The sequence below is a fragment of the Dama dama genome, chromosome 19 (assembly GCF_033118175.1).
Source record: "Dama dama isolate Ldn47 chromosome 19, ASM3311817v1, whole genome shotgun sequence".
Classification (NCBI taxonomy): domain Eukaryota; kingdom Metazoa; phylum Chordata; class Mammalia; order Artiodactyla; family Cervidae; genus Dama; species Dama dama.
The window spans coordinates 4,421,403-4,443,648 of NC_083699.1; the positions used below are offsets into that span (position 1 = coordinate 4,421,403).

At 37.9% G+C, this 22,246-nt stretch overlaps 1 protein-coding gene and 1 non-coding gene across 5 annotated transcripts in view; one reads left to right on the forward strand and one right to left on the reverse strand.

Annotated features, from left to right (window-relative positions):
* The window catches only part of TSC22D2 (TSC22 domain family member 2), a 52,286-nt gene extending 36,005 nt beyond the window's left edge, over positions 1-16,281 (forward strand). For 2 of the 4 annotated variants that reach the window (XR_009697089.1, XR_009697090.1), the window contains 2 exons: positions 7,896-7,947; positions 8,883-8,966. Coding sequence is in view for 2 of the 4 variants with exons in the window: in XM_061168098.1 (XP_061024081.1) it covers positions 7,896-7,947; positions 8,883-9,143 (313 nt within the window). In the remaining 2 variants the exon portion in view is untranslated. Of the gene's footprint in view, positions 1-7,895; positions 7,948-8,882 lie in introns of all 4 variants that reach the window. The other 2 variants (XM_061168098.1, XM_061168099.1) reach the window with 1 other exon arrangement.
* Positions 16,282-17,075: 794 nt separating this feature from the next.
* On the reverse strand, positions 17,076-17,180 carry LOC133074268 (U6 spliceosomal RNA). Its single transcript, XR_009697121.1, has one exon. It is a non-coding gene; the product is annotated as a U6 spliceosomal RNA (small nuclear RNA).
* Positions 17,181-22,246: the final 5,066 nt, after the last annotated feature.

The following is a 22,246-nucleotide window of genomic DNA, read 5'->3' on the forward strand; positions in this document are numbered from 1 at the left end:
AGATATAACTGTACTGGGAGTTATGTTTTTAAGTGATTTTAATTCACCCTAAGCCAAGGAAGTAAATTTTACAAATCACAAGTATCATGTATATTAATAGTTTCCTGTGTTAAACATAGTACCTAATCTTTCAGAAAGAAAAAGTTCCAAAAGCAAGTGGGGTTATTGGTCCTCTTCCCTCCTTTCCTCCTTTCTTGTTTCCTGTCTGCCATTTGGTCATGTCTTAAGTTCACACCGTAATAACTCCTTTATGAGTCATTTTCATTTTGGAAAATGTTTTTCAGTATTCTTCAAAGTGCGTGAAAGTAGTCTTCGATCCCTATTCCCCTTGCTCCTGCCTTCGCAGACAGATCGCTTTCTTTGTGTATCCGTGTGTTTCCGGTCTCTGCATATATAAGCAAACACATAATCTCCCTCTTCACATAAATGATAGTCTGTACACATCATATAGTTTCCATCTCAGTACACAGAACAGCATCTTTGTGGGGTTTTTTCCCCTTACTAAATGGCTAGTATTAAATGAATGGCTATACCATGATTTATTTAACCCCTTCTCTACTGCTAGTCAGAAACCTTGCTGTTTCGAACAACGTTGTAATGAGTAGTTTTGTCACTACATTTTTCCTATGTATGTAAAAATATCTGTTGGATAAATACCTACTTGTAGTATTGCTGACTTGAAGAGTGAGAGTGTGTATGTATGCGCACAATTTATTAGATGTAACTGAACTGCTCTCTGTAAGGATTATACCATTATACCATTTTTCGCCAGCACAGTAAGAGAAGGCCCATTTTCCCACAGCCTCACTAATTTTGCATTGAATTTTAATATGTTTACCAGTGTGTTTAGGGAAATAATATCACATATTATAGTTTTAGTCTATCTTTTTACTATGAGATATAGAGTTATTTTTTAATGTCTTGTGAATGTTCATGTGTATTCTACCCATTTTTCTATTGGGGCTTCTTGTCTTACAGATTTATAGAAGTACTTCATATATTTTGAGGCATATAGTTAGAAAGGCCTCTCCCACTCCAAAACAGTAAAAAATTCCTTCCTAAATGGACTTTTTTAAGGTCACTGACACAGTTGACTCTGGACAAAGGGAATCTGAGGTAGGAGAGGGACTTTATACGGATGGTTTGCCTTTTTGTGTGCGCTCACTGAGTTCATTCGACTTCCCTGGTGGCTCAGATGGTAAAGCATCTGCCTACAATGCGGGAGACCCGGGTTCGATCCCTGAGTTGGGAAGGTCCCCTGGAAAGGAAATGGCAGCCCATTCCAGTACTCTTGCCTGGAGACTCCCATGGATGGAGGAGCCTGGTGGGCTGTAGCCCATGGTGTCGCAGAGAGTCAGACATGGCTGAGCGACTTCACTTTCACTTTCCTTTCACTGAATTTATTCTTTATCATGTACTTGTAGCTCCTTTAAATCTTTTATCTGGAATACTTACAGATAAGTTGCCCCCAAAAAAAGAAGTGCAGGGAGGCCTCATGTACCCTTTCATGCAGTTCTCCCCCAGTGGTAAAATTTTGCGTGACTGAAGTCCATGTAACACCTGAAGTCCAGAAATTGACATTGGTATAATCCACAGTGTGTATCCTTTTTTCCTCTTTTTAAATAATCTTTTCTGGAAGAAAATTTCAGGATTTTGACCTGAAGTTAATTAGATGAGTATAAAATATGCTAAGGGCATTAATGAGCAAGGTTTTTTATAGATGCTAAAAACAAATGTCAATCTTTGTATATTTAGCTGGGTTTTTAATATTTCCTTGGTAAAAAGCTTTTTTCACAGTAAGATTGAGTACTTGATAAGGTTTAGTTTTGTGAATAGCCATTTTACCTGCTTGCTTAGCATTGATAATAGCTTTTATGGTCCGCAGAAATCACTTATTTTGTGTTACTGAGAATAAAAATCTCCATGGGGCCTTTTGTCTGTGTTTTTTAAACCATGAAATTAAACATTATTTTTACATTGGTAGAACTTAAGGTTAATAATTAGGATACATACAGTTCTGAGTTCTTAGCTTAATTTTATGTTAATTTTGTCTAACAGTTTTATTCTTAACCACAGAGGTTTGCATTTAGCCAGAGACTATCTATATGAATTTTTATCTACATAGGCTTTTTTGGAAGGAGGATTGTTATTTGCTCTTAATTGTGATAAAATTAAATATTTTAAAAATTCTTTTTACAGAAAGGATGATAGTTTTGTTGTTGTTGTTGTTTTTTTAAACTTGATAAGCTTGCTGAGCTGTAGATTCATTGGATTTCTTCTTTTGCAGTCAGCTACTTAACAATTACTTTCTAAAAATAAAACACATTTCTTTGAGAGGAGGCTAAGTGTAATTCAGGTTAGAATTAAAGCATTTCTAGCACTAATGATATAGAGATTATTGTGAGGGGCAGGCAACGGGATGAAGATTGTAAATGATGTATTGGAAACAGTATGTGATTCCTGAGGACTGGCCTCCAAGAAAGACTATAGCTTCTACTTTTAAGTTTAAAAAGAATTGATTTTACCTGGTTTGGGTAAGGGTGCTTGAACCATAGTGTATGAGATTGCCAATTCAGTCAAATAAGTTCTTATCACACAACATTTTATTTTGTGATTTGTGGAATTCCTGTTTTAATTGTATTGTGATTTAACAGAGAAGATTAGGAGGGTCTTTGAGTAAAGCAGAGTAATTTTTTAAATAATATTCTGCTTATGGATCTATATAGTCTTAAGGTACCTTCAACTTTCTAACAAAAGAACATTTTAGACCTTAGTAGAGAATCAAACTATGCTGGTTGTCTAAAGATCACTGAACAAGTGCCTTTTCCTAGAAGCTACCTACCTCGTTTTCAGACCTGAACCTCTTTTAGGAATATGCTAGATAAGATAAATGGCATGTTATGAGCATAGTTGGATCCATGCTTATGGTTTCACAGCTGAGTTGAAGCGCTTTTCACAATGCACACAAGTCTGCATTTCTTTTAGGTTGTTATAGAGCGCTTCTTTCTTCCTTTCACAGTCTTATGTTGTGACAGGAGAAGCATGTGTTTTGACATTAATTAGGTTTTAATCCTGTCCCTAGGGTTGTGTCTGAGTAAGTTACTAGGCTTCAGTTTCCTCAACTGTAAAATGAGAGTATTACTCAGGCTTGGAGTAAGAACTCACTAAAGTGTGTGTGCTGCCATGAAGTGAGAAGTCATTTGTTTTCCTTTCCTCTCCCTTGTTGCTTTGTTAACGAGCATTTGTGGGACTTCCCTGGCAGTCAGGTGGTTTAGACTATGCTCTTCCACTACAGGGGTCACAGGTTCAGTTCCTAGTGGGGGAACTAAGATGTGCATGCTGCACAGTGTGGCCAAAGAATAATTAATTTTTTAAATGGCATTTCTGTTGAGAAGAAAGAGAACAGTAGTCAAAGTGTAATAGCAAAGAAATTTGCACTATTTTTATCTTAAACAGTAGTCATGATGTCTCTCTCCACATTAATAAAGAAAAATTTTGATTTCTCATAAGGAATTTTTCTTAAATATGAGATCCAGTTAAGCCTAACTTTGCTTTCACTGGTTTTAATTTTTAGAGAGGAAAGACGGGATGAGTTGCCGTCACTGAGCTGAGAGCATGGATGAGAGTTAGCCTATTAAGGAGGATGCAGGTGTGAGACACTGGTGAAGCCGGAGCAGAGTCTCCTCTCTGGCCCCTTGCCTTCTCAGTGAGGTTGCAGGTGATCTAATGTGATAAGAGGAAGCAGGCCTGGGGAGCAAATCTGTGGTGGGAAACCAAAGACGAACAGCGTGGAAATCCATCCTACACTGATTCTTAAGTTTTACTTTTCTTATGATTGTGATTGTAATTTACTTTGTTTAGAGCACTATCAAGCTCCTTTTGGTTCTTTTGGGAGCCACAATTCCAAGAAATGACATTCATTATATAAAAAAGTAATAGTCATTCTTGTGTTTTTTCTCACAGTTCTATATTTCTGTCCATTCCCTCAGTACCCACAATTTTTTATTCATCTAATAAATGCTAATCCACTTATGATTTTATTCTAAAAGAGTGACCCATAGTAAACAGAAAGTTTCTTTATGAAAATTATCCCCTTTTGTAGCACTGTATATTTTATCAGAATAGTTACAGAGTGTTAGGAAGCCTTCTCTTACGGAACTTAAGTTCGGAAACTGGTTATTAATGGCCCAGTTATAGTGTGGTGAATGCAATAAGAAAGAAAACAAGGTCTAATACTGTAACATTAGATCAAGGAAGCAAATAAAAGAAAAGTGTTCATTCTGCTAGCTAATCATTCTCATTTTAAAAGAGCATAAACCCCAGACTTTGAACACAGTAGGAAACAGCTTATTACCCTCATTGATCCCATGTTCTGGGATCTTCAAATAGAATACCCCCCTCTTTGTTTTCATCTAAAACTCCCATATTGGTGCTTGCTTGCTTAGTCGCTATGTCCAGCTCTTTTGAGCCACTAGGCTCCTCTGTCCACAGGATTTCCCAGGCAAGAATACTGGAGTGCGTTCCCATTTCCATGTCCAGGGGGTTGAACCCAAGCCTTCTGTATTGCAGGCAGAGTCTTTACCACTGAGCCACTTGGGAAGCCCATTTTGTATCTTTATTTTTAAAGCAGTGGTTCTCAAACTTTAGTTTCTTTCATATCAGCTGGAGGAGTTATTAAAATAGATTTTTTTGAATCCTACCTCAAAAGTAGGTGTGAATGGACCCGAATATTTGTGTTTCTAACAAGTTCCCAGCTTATGCTGATGCTCCTGGTCCAGGGACCACAACACTGAGAACTACTGATTTATTTAAATTCAAAAAAATATAATGGCTTCCTAATATGAACCAGTAATCGTTTCTAATATATTCAGTAACTGTTGTCATACTGACTCTGCACACACTGTGTTCCTATGTGCCAAGCACTGTTCTCCTCACAGGTGAAGATGATAATGAACCTCACTCAGAGAGCTCCAGAGAGCTCAGTCTGATAGAGCTAACAGTGGTAGTATTATTTAAAGTCACTTAATGCTCACAGGAGTTTTGTGAATTGGGGTTTATAATCCTTGCTCCTTGCTCAGTCACCTCCGACTCTGCAACCCTATGGACAGTAGCTCGCCAGGCTCCTCTGTCCATGGGATTTCCCAGGCAAGAATCCTGAAGATACCATCCTTATTTTAGGTTTTAAAAAAAAAAAAGTTGAGATCTAGGAAGGTTAAATAAATAATTTCCTAGAATTCACAGTGAGTATATAGAGGGGCCAGAATTTCATGGTTATGCACTGTAAAAAGTTTGTGATTATTTTAGTGAAACCGCAGAAGGGATGGAATATCTGTTCACCTTAGAAAACTAGAAGGCATTCCAGAAGAGATGGCAGTGAGCATCTTAAGAAACAAGTCACAGAAAGCCAGGTGAATTGGAATTATGAGCCTTTGCCACTGCAAAGCCTTGGGGCCCTGAGAGGATACACACAGACAATACATTCCTCAGACTGCAGACAGCTGTGTCAGACACAGTATGCCAGACAGAATATCAGAGAGGGTACGGCGGAAGGCACAGGTCAAGCTTGTGCAGGGTATTGTGTACCAGGCTAAGAAATTTTTAAAATAGATTTTTAAAAAACTATTTCCCTTCTAGCTTTCATCTCTGTAAGCGTGGTTCTCAGAAGTATGGTTTGTCAGGCAGCAGAATCAGCATCGCCTAGAACTTGTTAGAAATGCTGCATAGTTTCTGGGCCCCATCCCAGACCTACTGAACCTGAAACTGAGGCGGAACCCAGCAATCTGTTTTTTAACAAGACATACAGGTGACTGGTGCAATGGTAAAGTTTGAGAACCTCTGCAATAGGTTATAGTATTCTTGGTAACAGCCTTCAAAGTGGCCAAAGGTGAATAGTGATAGTAATTGTATCTGTGACTGACCTGATTCTGTTAAAGTACAATATTTAACAAAATTGAAATAATAATACCTTCTAAAGGGCACATACCTTCAGTATGATCCTATTTAATTTACACTTTGCAAGCCTGTTCCTCTGTAGCAATAAAAGATACGTAAGTCAGGATTGGAGGTTATTTTATCAACAAAGAGTAGGATGCTAATTATTGTTCCTTAGCTGAGGGAATGGTTTGGAAACTGACTAGGTTTTATTGTAATTATCAGAAAAGAAGAAGAAGTCTTTTAAGAGTTTGAGATTTATTTAGTTTTTTTGTTTGCTCATTAGTATGTAAAACTGATATTAAAGTTAGCATTTATAATATTCTATTTAAAACTGAAAAACTGATATGTTAAAAGAATTGATTGTATTTAAGTCATGAAATGATTTCAGTTGTCCCTTGATACAGAATAAAAAAGTATAATCCAGGATTCTCAGGCAAATTCTAATCTAAATGTCTATTACCATCTTTTTTGCCAAATTATGGCCACTATCCATATGGTGTCTGAACTGAACTTTACACTAAAGTTTATATAGTTCTGTATACCTGAATCCATACTTAGTCTCTACAAGCCTTTAAAGCCTAATATATATAAGTATTAATGATCTATATATCCTTTCCAGTTATTAGGTATACAGAAGCTCCTTTTCATCTTAGCAATAGCAGGAAGTGAAGTAGTATGCTGTATTTAATATTGTTAATGCTCAGATAAACAAGCTTAGTGTTTTCCATGCATTGACTCAGAGTTTAGAGGATTAAAAAATTCAAAGGCCACTGAGGCATAGATACCAGCCCCTTCATTTTACAGATGAGGAAACTGAGGCCTGAGGAAGCTAAATAGATGATTTACTGATGTAGGTAGTGAGTAACAAAACCAGGATTGTAACCATATCTACTTAGATTACAATATAAAAGGTACCACTAGATCAGACAGGATATTTCTGAGCCTCAGTCTAATATAACATTGAAGGTCCCCATCATCTAAAGTAAAATAGTCTTCAGATATATTAGGACTTAAATTTATCACTAAATACTAAATGAAGAGTGTGCAGTAAAGTTTTATATAAAAATAATTTAAAGACCTTTTTCTGTATTGATACAGTAGATTAATATATCAGATTTATATTTACAAGAAAATCTAATAACTGTTCTTTAAAATTTACAAAAACACCAACAAAAGGATATAGGTCCTTGCTATATACATAGGAAAATATAAACTGCCAAAGAGGATAATTATTCAGCCTTCTGTGTCATTATCATATAAATGCTAAAATGATACTTGAACTTGAGATGTACTTACCAGCTAGACTGTTTCCGATTATTTCTAGGAAAAATTGGTCTAAACCACATACCTTAGTTGATGATTTTTGCCAGGTAGCAAGCTACAGTCAAAGCATGTGGGTCTGCCAGACGGTTGAGTTCCTTGTTAACCAACCCTCCAAGTACTGTTTGCCCAAAAGCCCTCTGAATCATTTTTACAAGCCAGTTTTTAAAGTTTAAAAACCAGATATTGAAAATATAAAAATCTATAGAAGAGAGGTAATCATCTGAATTTACTGCAATAAGAAACCACTGAAATTTTTTCATGAAAGTTAATTAGAATATATAGTTAGTAAATGAAGAGATGTGGAGCAGATACTGCTCATTTGAAATATATCTCAAGGTCACTGAATTGAGAACTCCTGAATAGAACTGGGAGTTAATTTTTAAAGTAGCGTATATATTTCATAGGCAAGTTGGAAATATTGAAACTACAAAGGATTTTTAGAAGTCATCTATTTACTGAGATCTTCATTTTCAAAGTGAGAGCTCTGAGTATGAAATTCTGAAAATAGGCTAATAGTCTATTTTAAATTACTATTTTGGTTTTAAGTAAAACACAAATGTTTTTATTTACTTTAAGAGTTGGAAGGGAGCTTACATTTTTTTTAGAATAATTTAATGAAATATTCTGATTTTTTCCAGTGCATCTGGGGGAGGTGGTGTAGCCATTGACAACAAAATAGAACAAGCAATGGTAAGTAAAAATTTATAGTCTTCTCATTTCATACATTCTTGGGTTTTATCAGTCCTAAAAAACAAGTATCTAATTTCTTTAAACCAAGATAACCAAAGTATATTTTTCAATAATAAGATTTAGTTGAAAATGCTAAAACATTGAGAATTTTTAGTCTAGAAATACCACTGGAGTAAATACTTTTCCTACTTGAACATCTTACATTTCATGTTATGCTATTGATAAGGACCATTTTGGGGGGTATATATAATCAACATGCATTTGATCCCCTAAATATCTCAGCATCAAGAATACTTTAGAGACCTGGACTTCTTGGTGGTCCAGTGGGCAGAGAGTGTTACTCAGCTTTAAATAAACAGACCTGTTCCTGTTGACTCTGGTTCTGATTTCTGCTGTTACTATCAGTTTTTCTGTTTTTCTTAAAGATTTACTCCACATTCTTAAAAATATTTTGATTCAAGTTATTAAAATCATAAATAGGTTGTAAGTAAAGGCCATTAGTCGGCTTTTTTTTTTAATCCTAAGATTTTGAAGTTGGAAATTTCAGGTCACTTGATTTCTTAAAGCATTACTATAACTAGTTTAATATTAGTTTCATTTCCTTTGTTCTCTTCATCTGACATCTAAGTATATGATTTTAAACTTCTTTTTAATTCCAAGCTTTATTAATTGACAATTTAAGGAGCTGGTTTTTTTTTTTTTTTTTTTTTTTTAAATCACTCTCAACTTTGAAAAGAAAATTCTGGACTCCTGCCCCAGTTAGGAACTAGATTTTTTCCACCCCATCTTCCTCAGGGTCGGTCAGGAACAGTAGAAACATAAAAAGCAAGAGCAGGAAATTAGCATAAAATCGTTTTTTGTGTTTATAAGGAGAACCAGATAGCAGCTCCTTCCCCTTTGACTCTTCTTGACATTCCTCATTTTGTTTTTCACAGGATCTGGTGAAAAGCCATTTGATGTATGCAGTAAGAGAAGAAGTGGAAGTTCTAAAGGAACAAATAAAAGAATTAGTTGAGAGAAACTCTTTACTTGAACGAGAAAATGCACTGTTAAAATCTCTTTCAAACAATGATCAGTTATCCCAGCTCCCAGCCCAGCAGGCCAACCCCGGTAGCACTTCTCAGCCGCAAGCAGTGATAGCACAGCCTCCGCAGCCAACGCCACCTCCGCAGCAGCCGAATGTCTCCTCAGCGTAAAGCTTTCTCGCCTCGTTAAGGAAAAACTGAAAGCAATCTACCCTTGTGTGCCACTGGTGTTCTTTCCACTTTATACGAAAGCAAGTAGCCATGCTTCGGTGTGTGTCCGGCCCTTTCAGTATTAGACAATCATTCTGCAGGAGCTTTCCTCTCTGAGATGTCACGCGGCGCTTGGTGTCCAGTTCTGTCCCCAGTACCCAGGAGAGGGACAGGCGGTGTGCATTAGGGCGGGCAGTTTGCCTCTTACCTGGTGCGCACGAGCGGGGTCTCTAAGAGCTTTGGGGGCTCTCCATGTTTCCTATTACCGTGGATTTACCCTGAGCCTTCCTCTCACTTTATACATAACAGTTCATCTAAAGAGCCACTTTTCTTTCAATATCAGTAACATTTGCCTACATAAGTTTTCATTTATTTGTGTTTTATTTATTACAGGGCTGCTATTTTCATAATGTACATGAACAATGTCACAGAACTTTTTTAATTTTTTTGAATAATTATAAGTATCAGTAAAGGAATTGAAAGACAGGATTGCATTTAATAGATAAAACGTTTAGGCAATAATTGAACAAAAGACTCCTGGCATATTTCTAACACTAATGGCAATTTACCTTCGGTATTTATTTTCAGTAGTAAAGACCCAGCTTGAATGTAAATTTTGTATAGTGTAAGTATGAAGACATAGTGCAACTGTACAGGTAGTCACCAGTTATTGTGATATAATAAATAATTGGGCTATTTTGATGAAGAAAACTTTGTTCATTTGTTTCTACTTTCTAATAGAGAAATTGCCACGATTCCTCTGCTTTTTGACATTTCGTATGACTTTTTTCGGGTGGGAATAAAAAGCTGTGAAATTGTTCAACCTACTTTGTAACCAAAGAAGCAAAGCTGTGTAATGGAGTTTTGTTTTTTTTTTTTTTAATAATGCACATTCTTTATGTATTTTTATTTAGTGTTTTCTCGGTCACAATTTTCTTTGCTGTCTAGCATGATCTGCATGACCTATAATCTTTGAACCACTTTCGTACCTCATGTTTTTATCCAGCACTCTTATTGTAATATGTACTAGTCTGTGAACAATGTCAAATAAAAAAGAACGAACAGGTAGTGTGGTGGAGCTGAGCTAGTGTATTATACACTAGTTGTAAAAATAAAAATGAAGTGAGCCATCTTTTGTTCATTTAAAATGGTGTTTTGAATTTCGTATGCAGAAAACGTTTTGTTACATTGCAGATTTTAATGTATTTAATAAATGCAACATGCAGATTAAGTGCAGTGTATACTGAGTATTTAAATTAAAATGTACATTTCATAAATACAGTTTCAAGAGAAAGCATCATTTTGTGTATACTAACACATTAAGTGTATGTCAGAAATTGATGTATAAATATATATTTTAACACATTTTCTGAAATTAAACTGCAGTTTTGTTGAAATATTTGGCTCTATATGTGTTCAAAATTTAATTTGATTAGATTTGTATTTTCACAGTTCCAAATATTCCTTCAATGAAAACCTGTTACTAATGACTTAAGGATGGTTCTTAAATCTTCAAGGTAAAATAATTTAAAGAATGCAAGAACAGTGAGCAATATTTGTACTCGATATTCATATGTCAGTGACATTTAAGTAGGAAATCCTTGTCTACCAAAACTTTTACTTGAATTCAGAAAGGTGCCTGTAGAAATTAACATGCTCTATATCTATAGCCAACTAGCTAATCAGGAGTTATTGAGAATCGATAATTAGCTCTCTGCATTAAAATAAGATAAATGTTCTTTATTTAAAATAAAAACTTAAGCCACAAACTAAATTCATAAAATCAGAGTGTACATGGAACTTCCAATTATTTTATATTCTAGTTATGCTGCAGGATATATTCACTAAAAACAGAATTTTAATGTTAATAGAAATAACTAAAGGAACTTAAGTGCTTAGGCTTGAAGAAGCAACCTGAAGATAACGGAGTAAGTTGCTAAGTGGAGCTGTCCCAGATGAGCTAGAAGGTGAAACTTCTGTGTTGGAATGTTTACCAGAAGGCTCGCCGGGTGTGCCTCTGAAGTGCAAACAGTATATTTAATACAGGGGGGAGAGAAACTAGTGTTAGAAAAGGTTGGGATTTTTGTGAAAATATCAATTTTGGTGTTGGGAGTAGAAAAACACTATAATTGCTAAGTAATAGTCACGAAATGATTAATATGTTTAAAATGGTAATTAAAAGCAATTATTACTATTACAATTTTTTAAAAATCAGTAGAATACATGAATAGTTCACAGAAGAAATAAATGGCAGTTTCTAAGGGTTCAACCTCTAGTAATCTAAGAAATACAAATTAATATTTAACGAAATCATTTGTGTTTAAATAGCAGGGCCTAATGTAGAAGGGCGAGCCTCCTGTGAGCGTCTAAAACGTAAGTTGGCAAAACGGTGCCGAGCCTTAAATGTTAACAGACTTCTCAGCTTAATGACATGAGAAGCTAACTAATGGTGCCATGCTCAGAAAATGCAGAACTATAGTAGTGCCTGAGGTTCCCCCCAACTCCCCGGCCTCCCCTTCGGACCTGTGAAAGGAAGCCTGTTCATCCACGCCTGCTCTCATGAGTCCCCCACTCCAGAGTCAGGGACAGCTTAGGCTGCAAAAGCTATATGCGTGTCTGCATCAGATAGACTGTACTTTAAAACAGCATCAAGCATTCCCCCAGTTGATTCAATCTTTAAATTTCAGCTTTACCTCTGATATTTAGGGTCTCCAGCTACACATAGCTGGAATATTAATTTACTAAGATGCCAGTTTAGGAGCACAGTCTTTGAATGCCATCTGTAATTTTCTCAGTGAAATGTTCGTAGGCCAGGGTACCACAGAAGTTTTCTGTTTATTTACTTTAGCCAACTGCAAAATCATAGGACATTTTGTTTCTGATATGGCAATGTGTACAAACTTTATTGCCCCCTCCAAAAAAATTAGCTACAATGTGATTTTATAGCTTGCTGTACCACCCCCCACAAAAAGGGGTTGTGAGGTGGTTATTTTAACTAATTTTTTTGTCCAAAAAAAGCTGGATATTGCCAATTCTATTTCCAATGTTCTGAACTAAGCATACTATAAAGACAGGAATGCCTTATCATCAAGCCCTCAATGATGGATAATTAAAACATTGTCATGGGTCAGAGATGAGGGTATTTCTCCAAGTTCCAAACACTAGTCACTTCTGGACCTTTAAAAAAAAAAATTGGAAGGGGGACAAGGGGTGCAATGTACTTAAGATTATAGTAACCAAAATATCAGTTCATGAAAATTCTTCCTTGTAGAACCAGAATTAAAATATCACTGGATTTTTTGGAAGCACATTTTTAAGATGAAGTCCTTCTTTTCGGGAAGTTATAAGCTCAGTGGCAGGCACTTTGTGATGTGACTCAGTTCTCTTTAATAATCTTTTGAAAAGGACAAAGCCCACCCCTCAACATTCAGAGTTTTGTTAAGGATATAGATAAACCAAGAGATACAGTGGCAATAATAAAGATCTGTTATGCACCATCAAGGATGGCTTTGTTAGGGAAGATTTCCTCAAAAGAGGTGACACCTGAGTCTTGAAGGTCACAAAACTAAAACAGTGCTCAAAGGAGAGTATAAGCGAGGCTTGGGTAGCTACAGAACTGTTGCTTCCTAGGAGGCAGGCAGTCTGACTGCCTCACTCACCCGGGTAGTCTGGCATCGTTAGGAAAGCAGGAATGATTTAGTGAATTTAAGCAATGGGATTGTAATCAGAATTTCATTTCAGGAAAATTAATCATTCCAGCAGTACATAAGAGGTCACTGGGGGCCAAAACTAGAAGCTGACAGATAATTTAGGAAGGACAAGAGTATTACGTAAAAGAAATGATGGATAGGCAAAATTACATAGGCAGTCTCCTGAGATTCATGAAGGAGGTTGGTCCTGAGTCTGTATCATCTTTGCCTCCATGATGAACATTCCATTCCCAGCCTCAGGTGCCTCTTGCTCCAAGGAAAGATGAGAGAGAACTCTAAGTCTTAGAAAGTTTGAGTAAGACTTTTGCTTCCATATACCTCTGTGAAATGAAAGTCTTTGTTTCCTGTTTAAGGAATTTCAAGAATTTAAGTAAAGGGTAGGGGGACTAGATGAGCCTTGGCTGTCTTTTAACGCCTGTGTGTAAATCCAGTCCTAAAGGTAAGCCAAATTTAGCCCTTTTATAGTGACTAGGGATTAGAGTGGCCCAGAAGGATGAATTCAAGGTCTGTCCCTCAGAGCTGTCTCTTCCTCCCCAGAAAGGATAATAGGGGTTCTACCTCCATTGCAGACATTTGACAACCCAAATCAGAAGGGGTTCTGCTAGGCTGTAGCCTTTCATTCTTTGACAGAGTTCGGTTCAGGTTCCTTTCTGCCCTATGAGCCCCTGGCTAAGCAAAACTGGGCATTTTCTTCCACCTCCTCCTGGCTAGTAATCCATGTTTCTATATTCTAGCAATACTAATAGTTTATTATTTAGAGATGTATATTTGCATCCTATTTTTTCCCTTTTTGACTTTCCAGAATGCATTCTGGTTTCCTTTATTTCTCTAGCAGGTCACAGAATTTTTATGGTAAGATCAGCTCTTTATAAGCGTGTATTCCTTTCATCAGTAGAGAGATTCTTGTAAAAGTGCTTCTTAATGATTTCCTTAGTAGTCTACAATTGGACTGACATGTTGTGTTCACAAGTAAAAATGCTAAGGGGGGCACTATACAAAGAAAGTTAAAGGTCTTAGATGTCCTTTTTGTTTTTAACAGAATCATCAAAAATAAAAGACAGCCTTTCAGGATTGATAATGGTAAAGTAAGAAGCTGCTATTTTGCACCGACACAATCTACTTGACTCATAGAACTTGTTCAACATTCTTGGATGGTGTGAGTTAGCTTTATTTTTCCTTCTCCTCATCAGGGAAACTGATAGATTAAATAGTTTGGGAAATTTTCCCAAGGTCTAATGTCTTAAGTTGAGCTATTAAACAGAGCATTGAAGTTTATGAACTAAGGCATTACCCATGAGAGCCAAAGTTACTCCTCTGAAAGAAGGAAAAGGTGTGCTAACTTGGATCATAAAAATAACTGAATTTTAAAATATAGCAAATGTAACACTTTTGCTTTCCCATAAAAAGTTGAATTTACCTTTTTAATTCGTTCTTTTGCATGCCTTGTATATAGATTTGTGTATAACAACCATGAAGTATGCTTGCCCACTGCAATTCAGAATGTTTTCCAGACCTCAGTCCTTGCTGTCGTTCAGCAGGCAAGCAGTGTACCTAGAGACAGATCATACCTGATGCAGTCCAGGAACAGCCCGGGGACATTTTTCTCACACTTGGTTGTGAACTGTCAGGTCAGTGTTTAATTCTAGTGTTCCTACCTTAAGAAAACAATAAAAATTCACAAAATACATGTAACTGAATCAGGTGGCAGATGGACAGAAAAAAATAAATATGCATAACTTTGTTATGCCCCTAAATTTTTTTTTTTTTTTGAGAAATGTTTTGTTTTTTTTTTTATTTTATAGGAACACTATTGAAATGCAATTCAGTTCTAGTTCAAGTCAGGCACTGCCTGCAGCCTGAAGGGAACGTGTGGGGGTAGAAAGATGAGGCATGATTTAAACACTTCAGGAGTTCATGGTCCAATGTAAAAGTAAAAGCTAGAGCGTCACATTATTCAAAGTGTATCTCATGATTTGTGGACCTCATTTCATTTGTTGAATGAAACCTTCTTATAAGTGAACAGTAGTATTGCCATGCATGTGAAGCCCTTTGACATTACCAGGAAACAACTTTAAATCACCAAAAAGCTTTAACATCAAATACTTCTAGAAAGAGGGGACCTGGCGAAAAGACCTTCCATCTCTATATTTAACCTGCAAGGTATCCCCTAAGAAAGGAACTAGTCTGGAAGAGAAGTTTACACATTTCTTAATACTCTTTAAGTTTGTAGATTACAGAATTGATTTAAATAAAAACAATTCTTGTGTCATGAATTATATCATCTATTGTCTCATAAACAACACATTCATTATCTTAGCTGACAAAATCAGCTACCATTCAGTGAACCAAGTCAATAATAATTCAGGTACCTAACACCAAAATTAAATCTGATAAAGCTGAGAATCCAGAAAGAAACACACACATACTGAGTAAATGATAAAAGTGACATTTCAAATCAGTAAGGGAAGAATGGGTTATTCAGCAAACAGTACTGAAACAACATAACCATTTGGGAAAAAATAATTTTAGATCCCTAATTCACAAAAGTTGATTCCAGCAGGACTCACGCTTTTTGGTCACATACACATATTTAGAAATACCCCTATGAAAATGTACGTAAGCAAGTTTTACAGGTAGGTTGTGAAGAGATGGCCAACTTTACCCAAATAAGGGGAATGCACATTGAAACACGAGAGACTGTCTCAGATCCAATTGGCAAAATATTTAAAATATAAATCAAGAGTGTGAGGAAACAGGATTCCTACCTTACCAGTGAGCGTATAAATTAGCACAGCCACTTCTAAAGACTACTAAGTGGTATCCATTACAATTTTAAATTCACATATGCCCTATGACCCAATATTTCTAATTAAATTTTAATGAAACACACTTTACACACTTTTATTCATAATGTAGCTTCTACAGTGATGTCGGTTGTTCCTTTGGTTGTAACTATAAAACTGGAAAAACCAAAATATGCATCTAGGGAATGGAGCATGGTACATGTTATAGATCATTAGGCATCAGTGAAAAAGAATTGAGAGTCCTTCATGCCCTGACATGGAAAGATCTCTTAAGATGCAATGTTAAGTTCTTTAAAAGTTGAGGGGAAAATAGAAGGATAATACATGAAATACACGTGGTACCACTGTTGTTAAAACACATACCACACCCATTCACACAAATACTGTATAGTGTACATCTTAAGTACCTAATTGTGTATTATAAAAATGTATAGAGAAGGTCTGGAAGGGTACTAACCAAACTGTTCACAGTAGTTTGGTGGAGTGCATTAGCTTTACCTGTAATGTTTGATGTTTTTGAGTATGCTTTCATGTATTGTTTGTGTAATGGACCAATTAATAAATTAGAAATAAAATAAAATAGAAGATGTTTTCTTCTTGTCTGTTGCTAAAGTCTCTCCTGGTGCTTTGGATCTTATCATCCTCAACCTTGCTCCCCACAATTGCTTTCCCCTCAGTTCTCTCCTATTTCTTTTCCTTGGCTCTCTGCTCTTGCTTCATGGCATCAGTCTTTACCCAGGCTCAAATTGGTAAACAAACGATAAGTAACCACTCTTCCCCAACTAGGAATGTGCCTCCTCCACTTGCCCTTACTGTCCTTCTGCCTTTCTGCTTCTTTCTCTCCCATTCACTGCATGCCACACACAATCTGGTTGGGGTCCCACTGGGACCCCAAACCATTTTTGTCAAGATCACCAGTGGTCACTTTGCTACTAATTCCTTTCAGTGCATTTCATTCTTATCTTATTGAACTGTTTTACCTAATTTCAGCTTCTTATCATTTATTTAAGCCTAGTAGATAACTATTTACTATCTCTTCATTTTCCTCCTTTTCATTTTTGTAGGGATTTCTCTTGTAATATGTGTGTGTGTGTGTGTGTGTGTGTGTGTGTATACAAAGTTGAATTTTTTTAACCCAGTCTGTCTTTTGGGTATGGGGGAAGGCAGCCCGCTTGGCTTGCAGGATCTTAGTTCCCAACCAGGGGTTGAATCTGGGCTCTCTGCAGTGAAAATGAGGAGTCCTAACCACTGAACCCCCAGGGAATTCCCCAGTATCTCTCTCTCTCTCTCTCTCTCTCTCTCTATATATATATATATATATATATATATATTTTTTTTTTTTTTTAGTAGAACAAGAAGTTTATTACTCCCACTCAGTAAAAAATATGGAACGCTTCACGAATTTGCGTGTCATCCTTGTGCAGGGGCCGTGCTAATCTCTGTATTGTTCCAATTTTTAGTATATGTGCTGCTGAAGCGAGCACCCCAGTCTACATTGTAATAGATTAATTAGCTGTTTCCGTCTATTATCTAGATTCCCCACACACACAGACTTTTTCCCTTTTCTTGCCTTTTGTTTTCTTATTCATTTTTATCTCTTCTAAGGCTTGGGAAGTTACACATTCCATGTCCATTCTTCCAGGGGTTTATCTTACAGGTTTTATCACTTTGTTGTGGAAATTTTCAATTATGTACAAAAGTAAACTGCATAATGAATTTCTGTGTACCTATCATTCAGCTTAAACCATTATCTAATCTTAAATTATACTTGCGCCCCCATTTCCCCCATGGACCTCTGGATTATACTGAAAGAAATTCAAGATACCATAACACAATATATTTTTAAAATAAAACATCTTTAAAATATAAGGTTTCTTTTAAAAAATAACTATACTATTATTCCACTACAAAAGTAACAATAATTCCTTAATATCATTAAAAAAATAGTCAATGTCTATGTTCCCCTGTTTATCTTAAATTTTTTTCATAGTGCATTTGTTTGAATTAGAATCAAAATAATGTCCATATGTTGCAACTGGTTGGCATGCTTCTTAAGTCTCTTTTAATCTACAGATTCCTCACTCCCCTCTTTCCCTCTTGAAATTAAAAATCAGAGTTGCTTGTCCAACAACTTTCCCAAGTTTTCCTGATTACATTCTTGTAGAGTCACTGATCCCTGCATTTCCTGTAAATTAGTTAGATCTAGGAGCTTAATCAGATCTGGGTTCATATCTTGTCAAGATGAATTCATAAGTAGTGGTGTATACTTCCATCACATAAGGTCTGGCTGTCCCTATTCTGTGATTTGGCAGCACTGATAAGCATTACCTAGACCCATTAACCTATTGGCTCTCATTCCTTCTCACTCATTAGCAAAACACTTTCTCTAGAGAGAAAATTACCCTTTTTAATTATTCAGTGACCTTGAAAAGGTGAAAGTGAAGTTGCTCAGCCGTGTCCAATTATTTGGGACCTCGTGGATGGTAGCCTACCAGGCTCCTCCGTCCATGGGATTTTCCAGGCAAGAGTACTGGAGTGGGTTGCCATTTTCTTCTCCAGGAGATCTTCGAGACCCAGGGATTGAACCCAGGTCTCCCGCATTGCAGGCAGATGCTTTACCCTCTGAGCCACCAGGGAAGTCATAGCAACCTTGAGGTACAGTTCATATAAGGAGGTCAGGGACTTAATTCTTTCCTTTTATTTCTTAGTTTTCAGAATAATAAGTTGAATATCTAGAAAGAAATAAAAAGTAAATGAGTGATTGGGGAAGACTTCCTTGACATTTTATTCTGAGAAGAAGCTGATCTGGGATGATATATTTCAGGGGCTGGTAGGGAGACACCAGGAAATCACAACTCCCAAAAAGCTGAGGTTGGGAAATGGCAACCTGAAAACTTGTCTTTACTGCTGAGTCTGGGAGTAATTTGTGAGTCAAGAGTACCTTGAGGGAACAGAGACAGGAAGCCCGGATCTGGGCAGCGTGGGGGCCGGGTCAGAGCGGCATACACCGCTAGAGAAAGCAGGTCAGGGCGCCCTGAGGACCCAGGGAGTGGAGAAGAGTTACACAAACGAGTCCCGGATTATTGTGCGCTTAGTCTATGCCAAACGGAGACTGGTAATACTCTCCTGACAAGCTGACAGCAAACCAGGAAGTTTACTAAGAAACACAGCCTGGGATGGGTAACATTCAGCTTATGCATCATTACTTCTGGCAAGGCAATAAAATCAACGACATGTGTTCTGTTTATTGCCTTTCTTGACCATGTCTTGACTCTTCACAAGGATCAATTTATTATTCTTCTGGTCTTGCCCTGGACACAAGAAGAGACTTCAGTATTGAGGCATGAGCTTAAGTACCTCCTAGTAACCACTCCTCTCATCCTCCTGTCTTTGGCCAGCCACCCTCTCGCCCTTTCCTCTCCCCTCTCCCCACCCCACTCTGCCCCGTTGACTGTCCTTGGTAAGTGCTCTTTGGGAAAGATTGAGAAGGAACCTCTTCCCAGAAATACCAGCATCTTTTTAAAGGGGACTCTTGAAGGCTACCCCATCCTGCTCTCCAGAGAGAATGAGCAAGTAAAAATGGCACCAGCTGGAGAAACACGGCCAACCCCTGGCTTCCAGTGACCTTGAGTTCCAAACCTGTGAGTTTTGGCTTTTTCCCTGCCTTCAGCTTCCTGGACCCGTCCAGCTCAGCGTTAGGTAATCGCTGTGATGATGGCTGACTCATCTGGGGATGCAGTTTTCCTGGAGGTTTGCTTTGCTCAGATAATCACACCTTGGGGGCTTGGGGGGTGGGGGGGACGGTGTGGTGGACAACAAAAACTGGTTAACAGAGGCTTCTACCCCTGGATAGTCAAGAATGTTGCTGGCACAGGGTGGGGAATCTCAGGGGGAGAAAGAGAATAGACATCCGTGTTCTGGAACCCACTTGTGGGATATAAAGTTGTTATTTAGTCAATAAGTCATGTCCAACTCTTTTGCAACCCCATGGACTGTATAGCCCGCCAGGCTCCTCTGCCCAGCAAGAATACGGAGTGGATTGTCATTTCCTTCTCCAGGGGATCCTCCCAACCCAGGGATGGAACCAGAGTCTTCTACATTGGCAGGCAGATTATTTTTACCGCAGAGTCACCTGGGAAGCCCCGGACATAAGGTGAAGAATCCAGAAACCAAGGGGCAGGAAGGTTACAATACTTAAAGCCAGAAGCTGAGTGGTGTGGAACTGGAGAGGACCTCCCTGCTGGCACAGCGGATGAGAGGCCGCCTGCCAACGCAGAGGACGCAGGTTCAGCCCCTGGGCCAGGAAGCTCTCGCCTGCTAGAGGGGCGGCTACTGAGTCCATGCTGCAGAGCCTCCCAGCTTCTGCTCCTGAGCCCGATGCTGCCGCTCCTGAAGCCCGTGCGCTGGGGGCCCGTGCTCGGCAGGAAGAGGACCCACCGCGACGAGAGGCCCACACAGCGAGGGGGTACAGCCCTCTCTCCGCAGCGAGAGGAAGTCCGCACCCAGCCAAGAGGGTCCAGTGCAACCAAATATAAAAACAGCAAAAAATGGACAACTTTTTAAAACAACGAAAGAGAATCCCTCCTTTGCCATTCACAGCCGAGGACCTTCCAGCCAGATTGCCCTCAAAGGTAAGATGTGTGGGAGCAGGGGCTTCGCCTTAGTCGTGCTTTTGGTACCTCATTCTGTTACTAAAGGGATAAATGAACAAGGGCTTGCACACAGGTTAGACGTTCTTTATTGTGAGTGTTCTGGTCTGTAAACATAGCCTGAGGTAACAAGTCCTAGGCTTGTTGTGAGGATGAAACAAGGTGAAATACATGCATTGCTTAACTGCGACCTGGCCCATAGTGAGAGCTTCTCGACCAAAAGCCCTAGGAAAAGACTGGGGGATTTTTAGGACCTGAGAATAGCACCCATGACAACAGAGGTCACCTGGATGAGTTAAACCGCCTTCTACAAAGTCTTTCCCCCTTTATCTCATTAAATCCTCAACTATCCTAGTAAGTCTTGGGAAAGCAAATATTTTGCTCATTTGACAGATAGGAAAATAGGCATAGAGAATCCAGAGAGAGATCTTGTAATCTGTGTAAGATCTCAGATCTGGTTAGTGATAGAACTAGATTCCAGGCTACGGAAAAAAACACATCCCATGTGTTTGCTCCCATTGTACTTAAGTGAGTTAGAGGCCATAGGAATAAAAAGCTCCTTTTCTGGAACAAATGACATTGAAGCTGTACACAAATTATTCCTATTCATTGATTCATATATTTGATTTCATGCAGGCAGGTCTATGATTCAAACGATGGCCATGTGGCAGCCTGGATGGGAGCGGAGTTTGGGGGGGTGGATACATGTGTGGATAAATGTATTTATCCATAAATAAATGGTAAATGTATGGCTGAGTCCCTTTGCTGTCCACCTGAACCTATCGCAACATTGTTAACTGTACTCCAATACAAAATCTAAATCTCCTTGCTCATCCTAACCCTACCCTGCAGAGTTAATCTCTGCTAACAGTTTTCTCTGCACATAATTAAGAAAAAAATGCATGCATATACACATTTTGTGGGGTTTTTTAAAACATAAATGGGATCATACTAAACATACTCTTCTTCACCTTGCTTTCTACAAATCTACAGTAATCATGGACATCCTTCCATAACAGTACAATCTAGACAATAAAATGCAACGTAAACTATTTTAAATAAACAATTTGATGAGTTTTGACAAGTGTACATAGTCATATAACCACAACCACAGTCAAGATGAAGAGTAACTCTATCACCTTAAAAATTCCCTCCTGAAAAAAAAAAAAAATTCCCTCCTGCCCCTTTGAAGTTGAGTCCTACCCACCTCCTGCCCTAGGCTGTTTTTTTGTCGTTGTTGTTGTTAGGGTTTGCAGGAGGATTTTGTTTTCGGTCTTTTTGTTTGAAATTTTAGATTTCCTTTATCTCAAACTTCATATAAATGCAATTATGCAGAATTAATCTTTTGAACCTGGCTTGGTTTGCTCGTTGAAGTATTTTTGGAAATTCATATTTGTCGCTCTATCAGTAGTTCATTTCTCTGGATCCCTGATTAGCATTCCATCTTAGCGTTGCACCACACTGCATCCCTTCCATGTCAGTGAATAACTGCGCTGCTTCCTGTTTAGAACTGTTGTGAATAACGCTGTAGGAACATTTGTGTACAGATCTTGGTATGGATACTTTTGTTTCCTTTTCTCTTGGATAAATACCCAGGAATGACTCATATGGTAAATATATAGTTCAGTTGATTTTTAAAATGGCCAAAATGTTTCCCAAAGTGTTTACATGCCTTACTTTCTCACTGAGAGTTCCAGTTGCTCCACATTCTTGCCAGGACTTGGTATTGTCACTCTAATTTTAGACTGCAAAGACGTATGTAGTGGTATGTCATTGTGACTTTTTTTTTTTTCCTTTTTTGGCCACATGGCAGCGTGTGCGATCTTAGTTCCCCAACCAGGTATCAAACCCATGTCCCCTGCAGTGGAAGCATGAAGTCTTGGCCACTGAACCACCAGGGA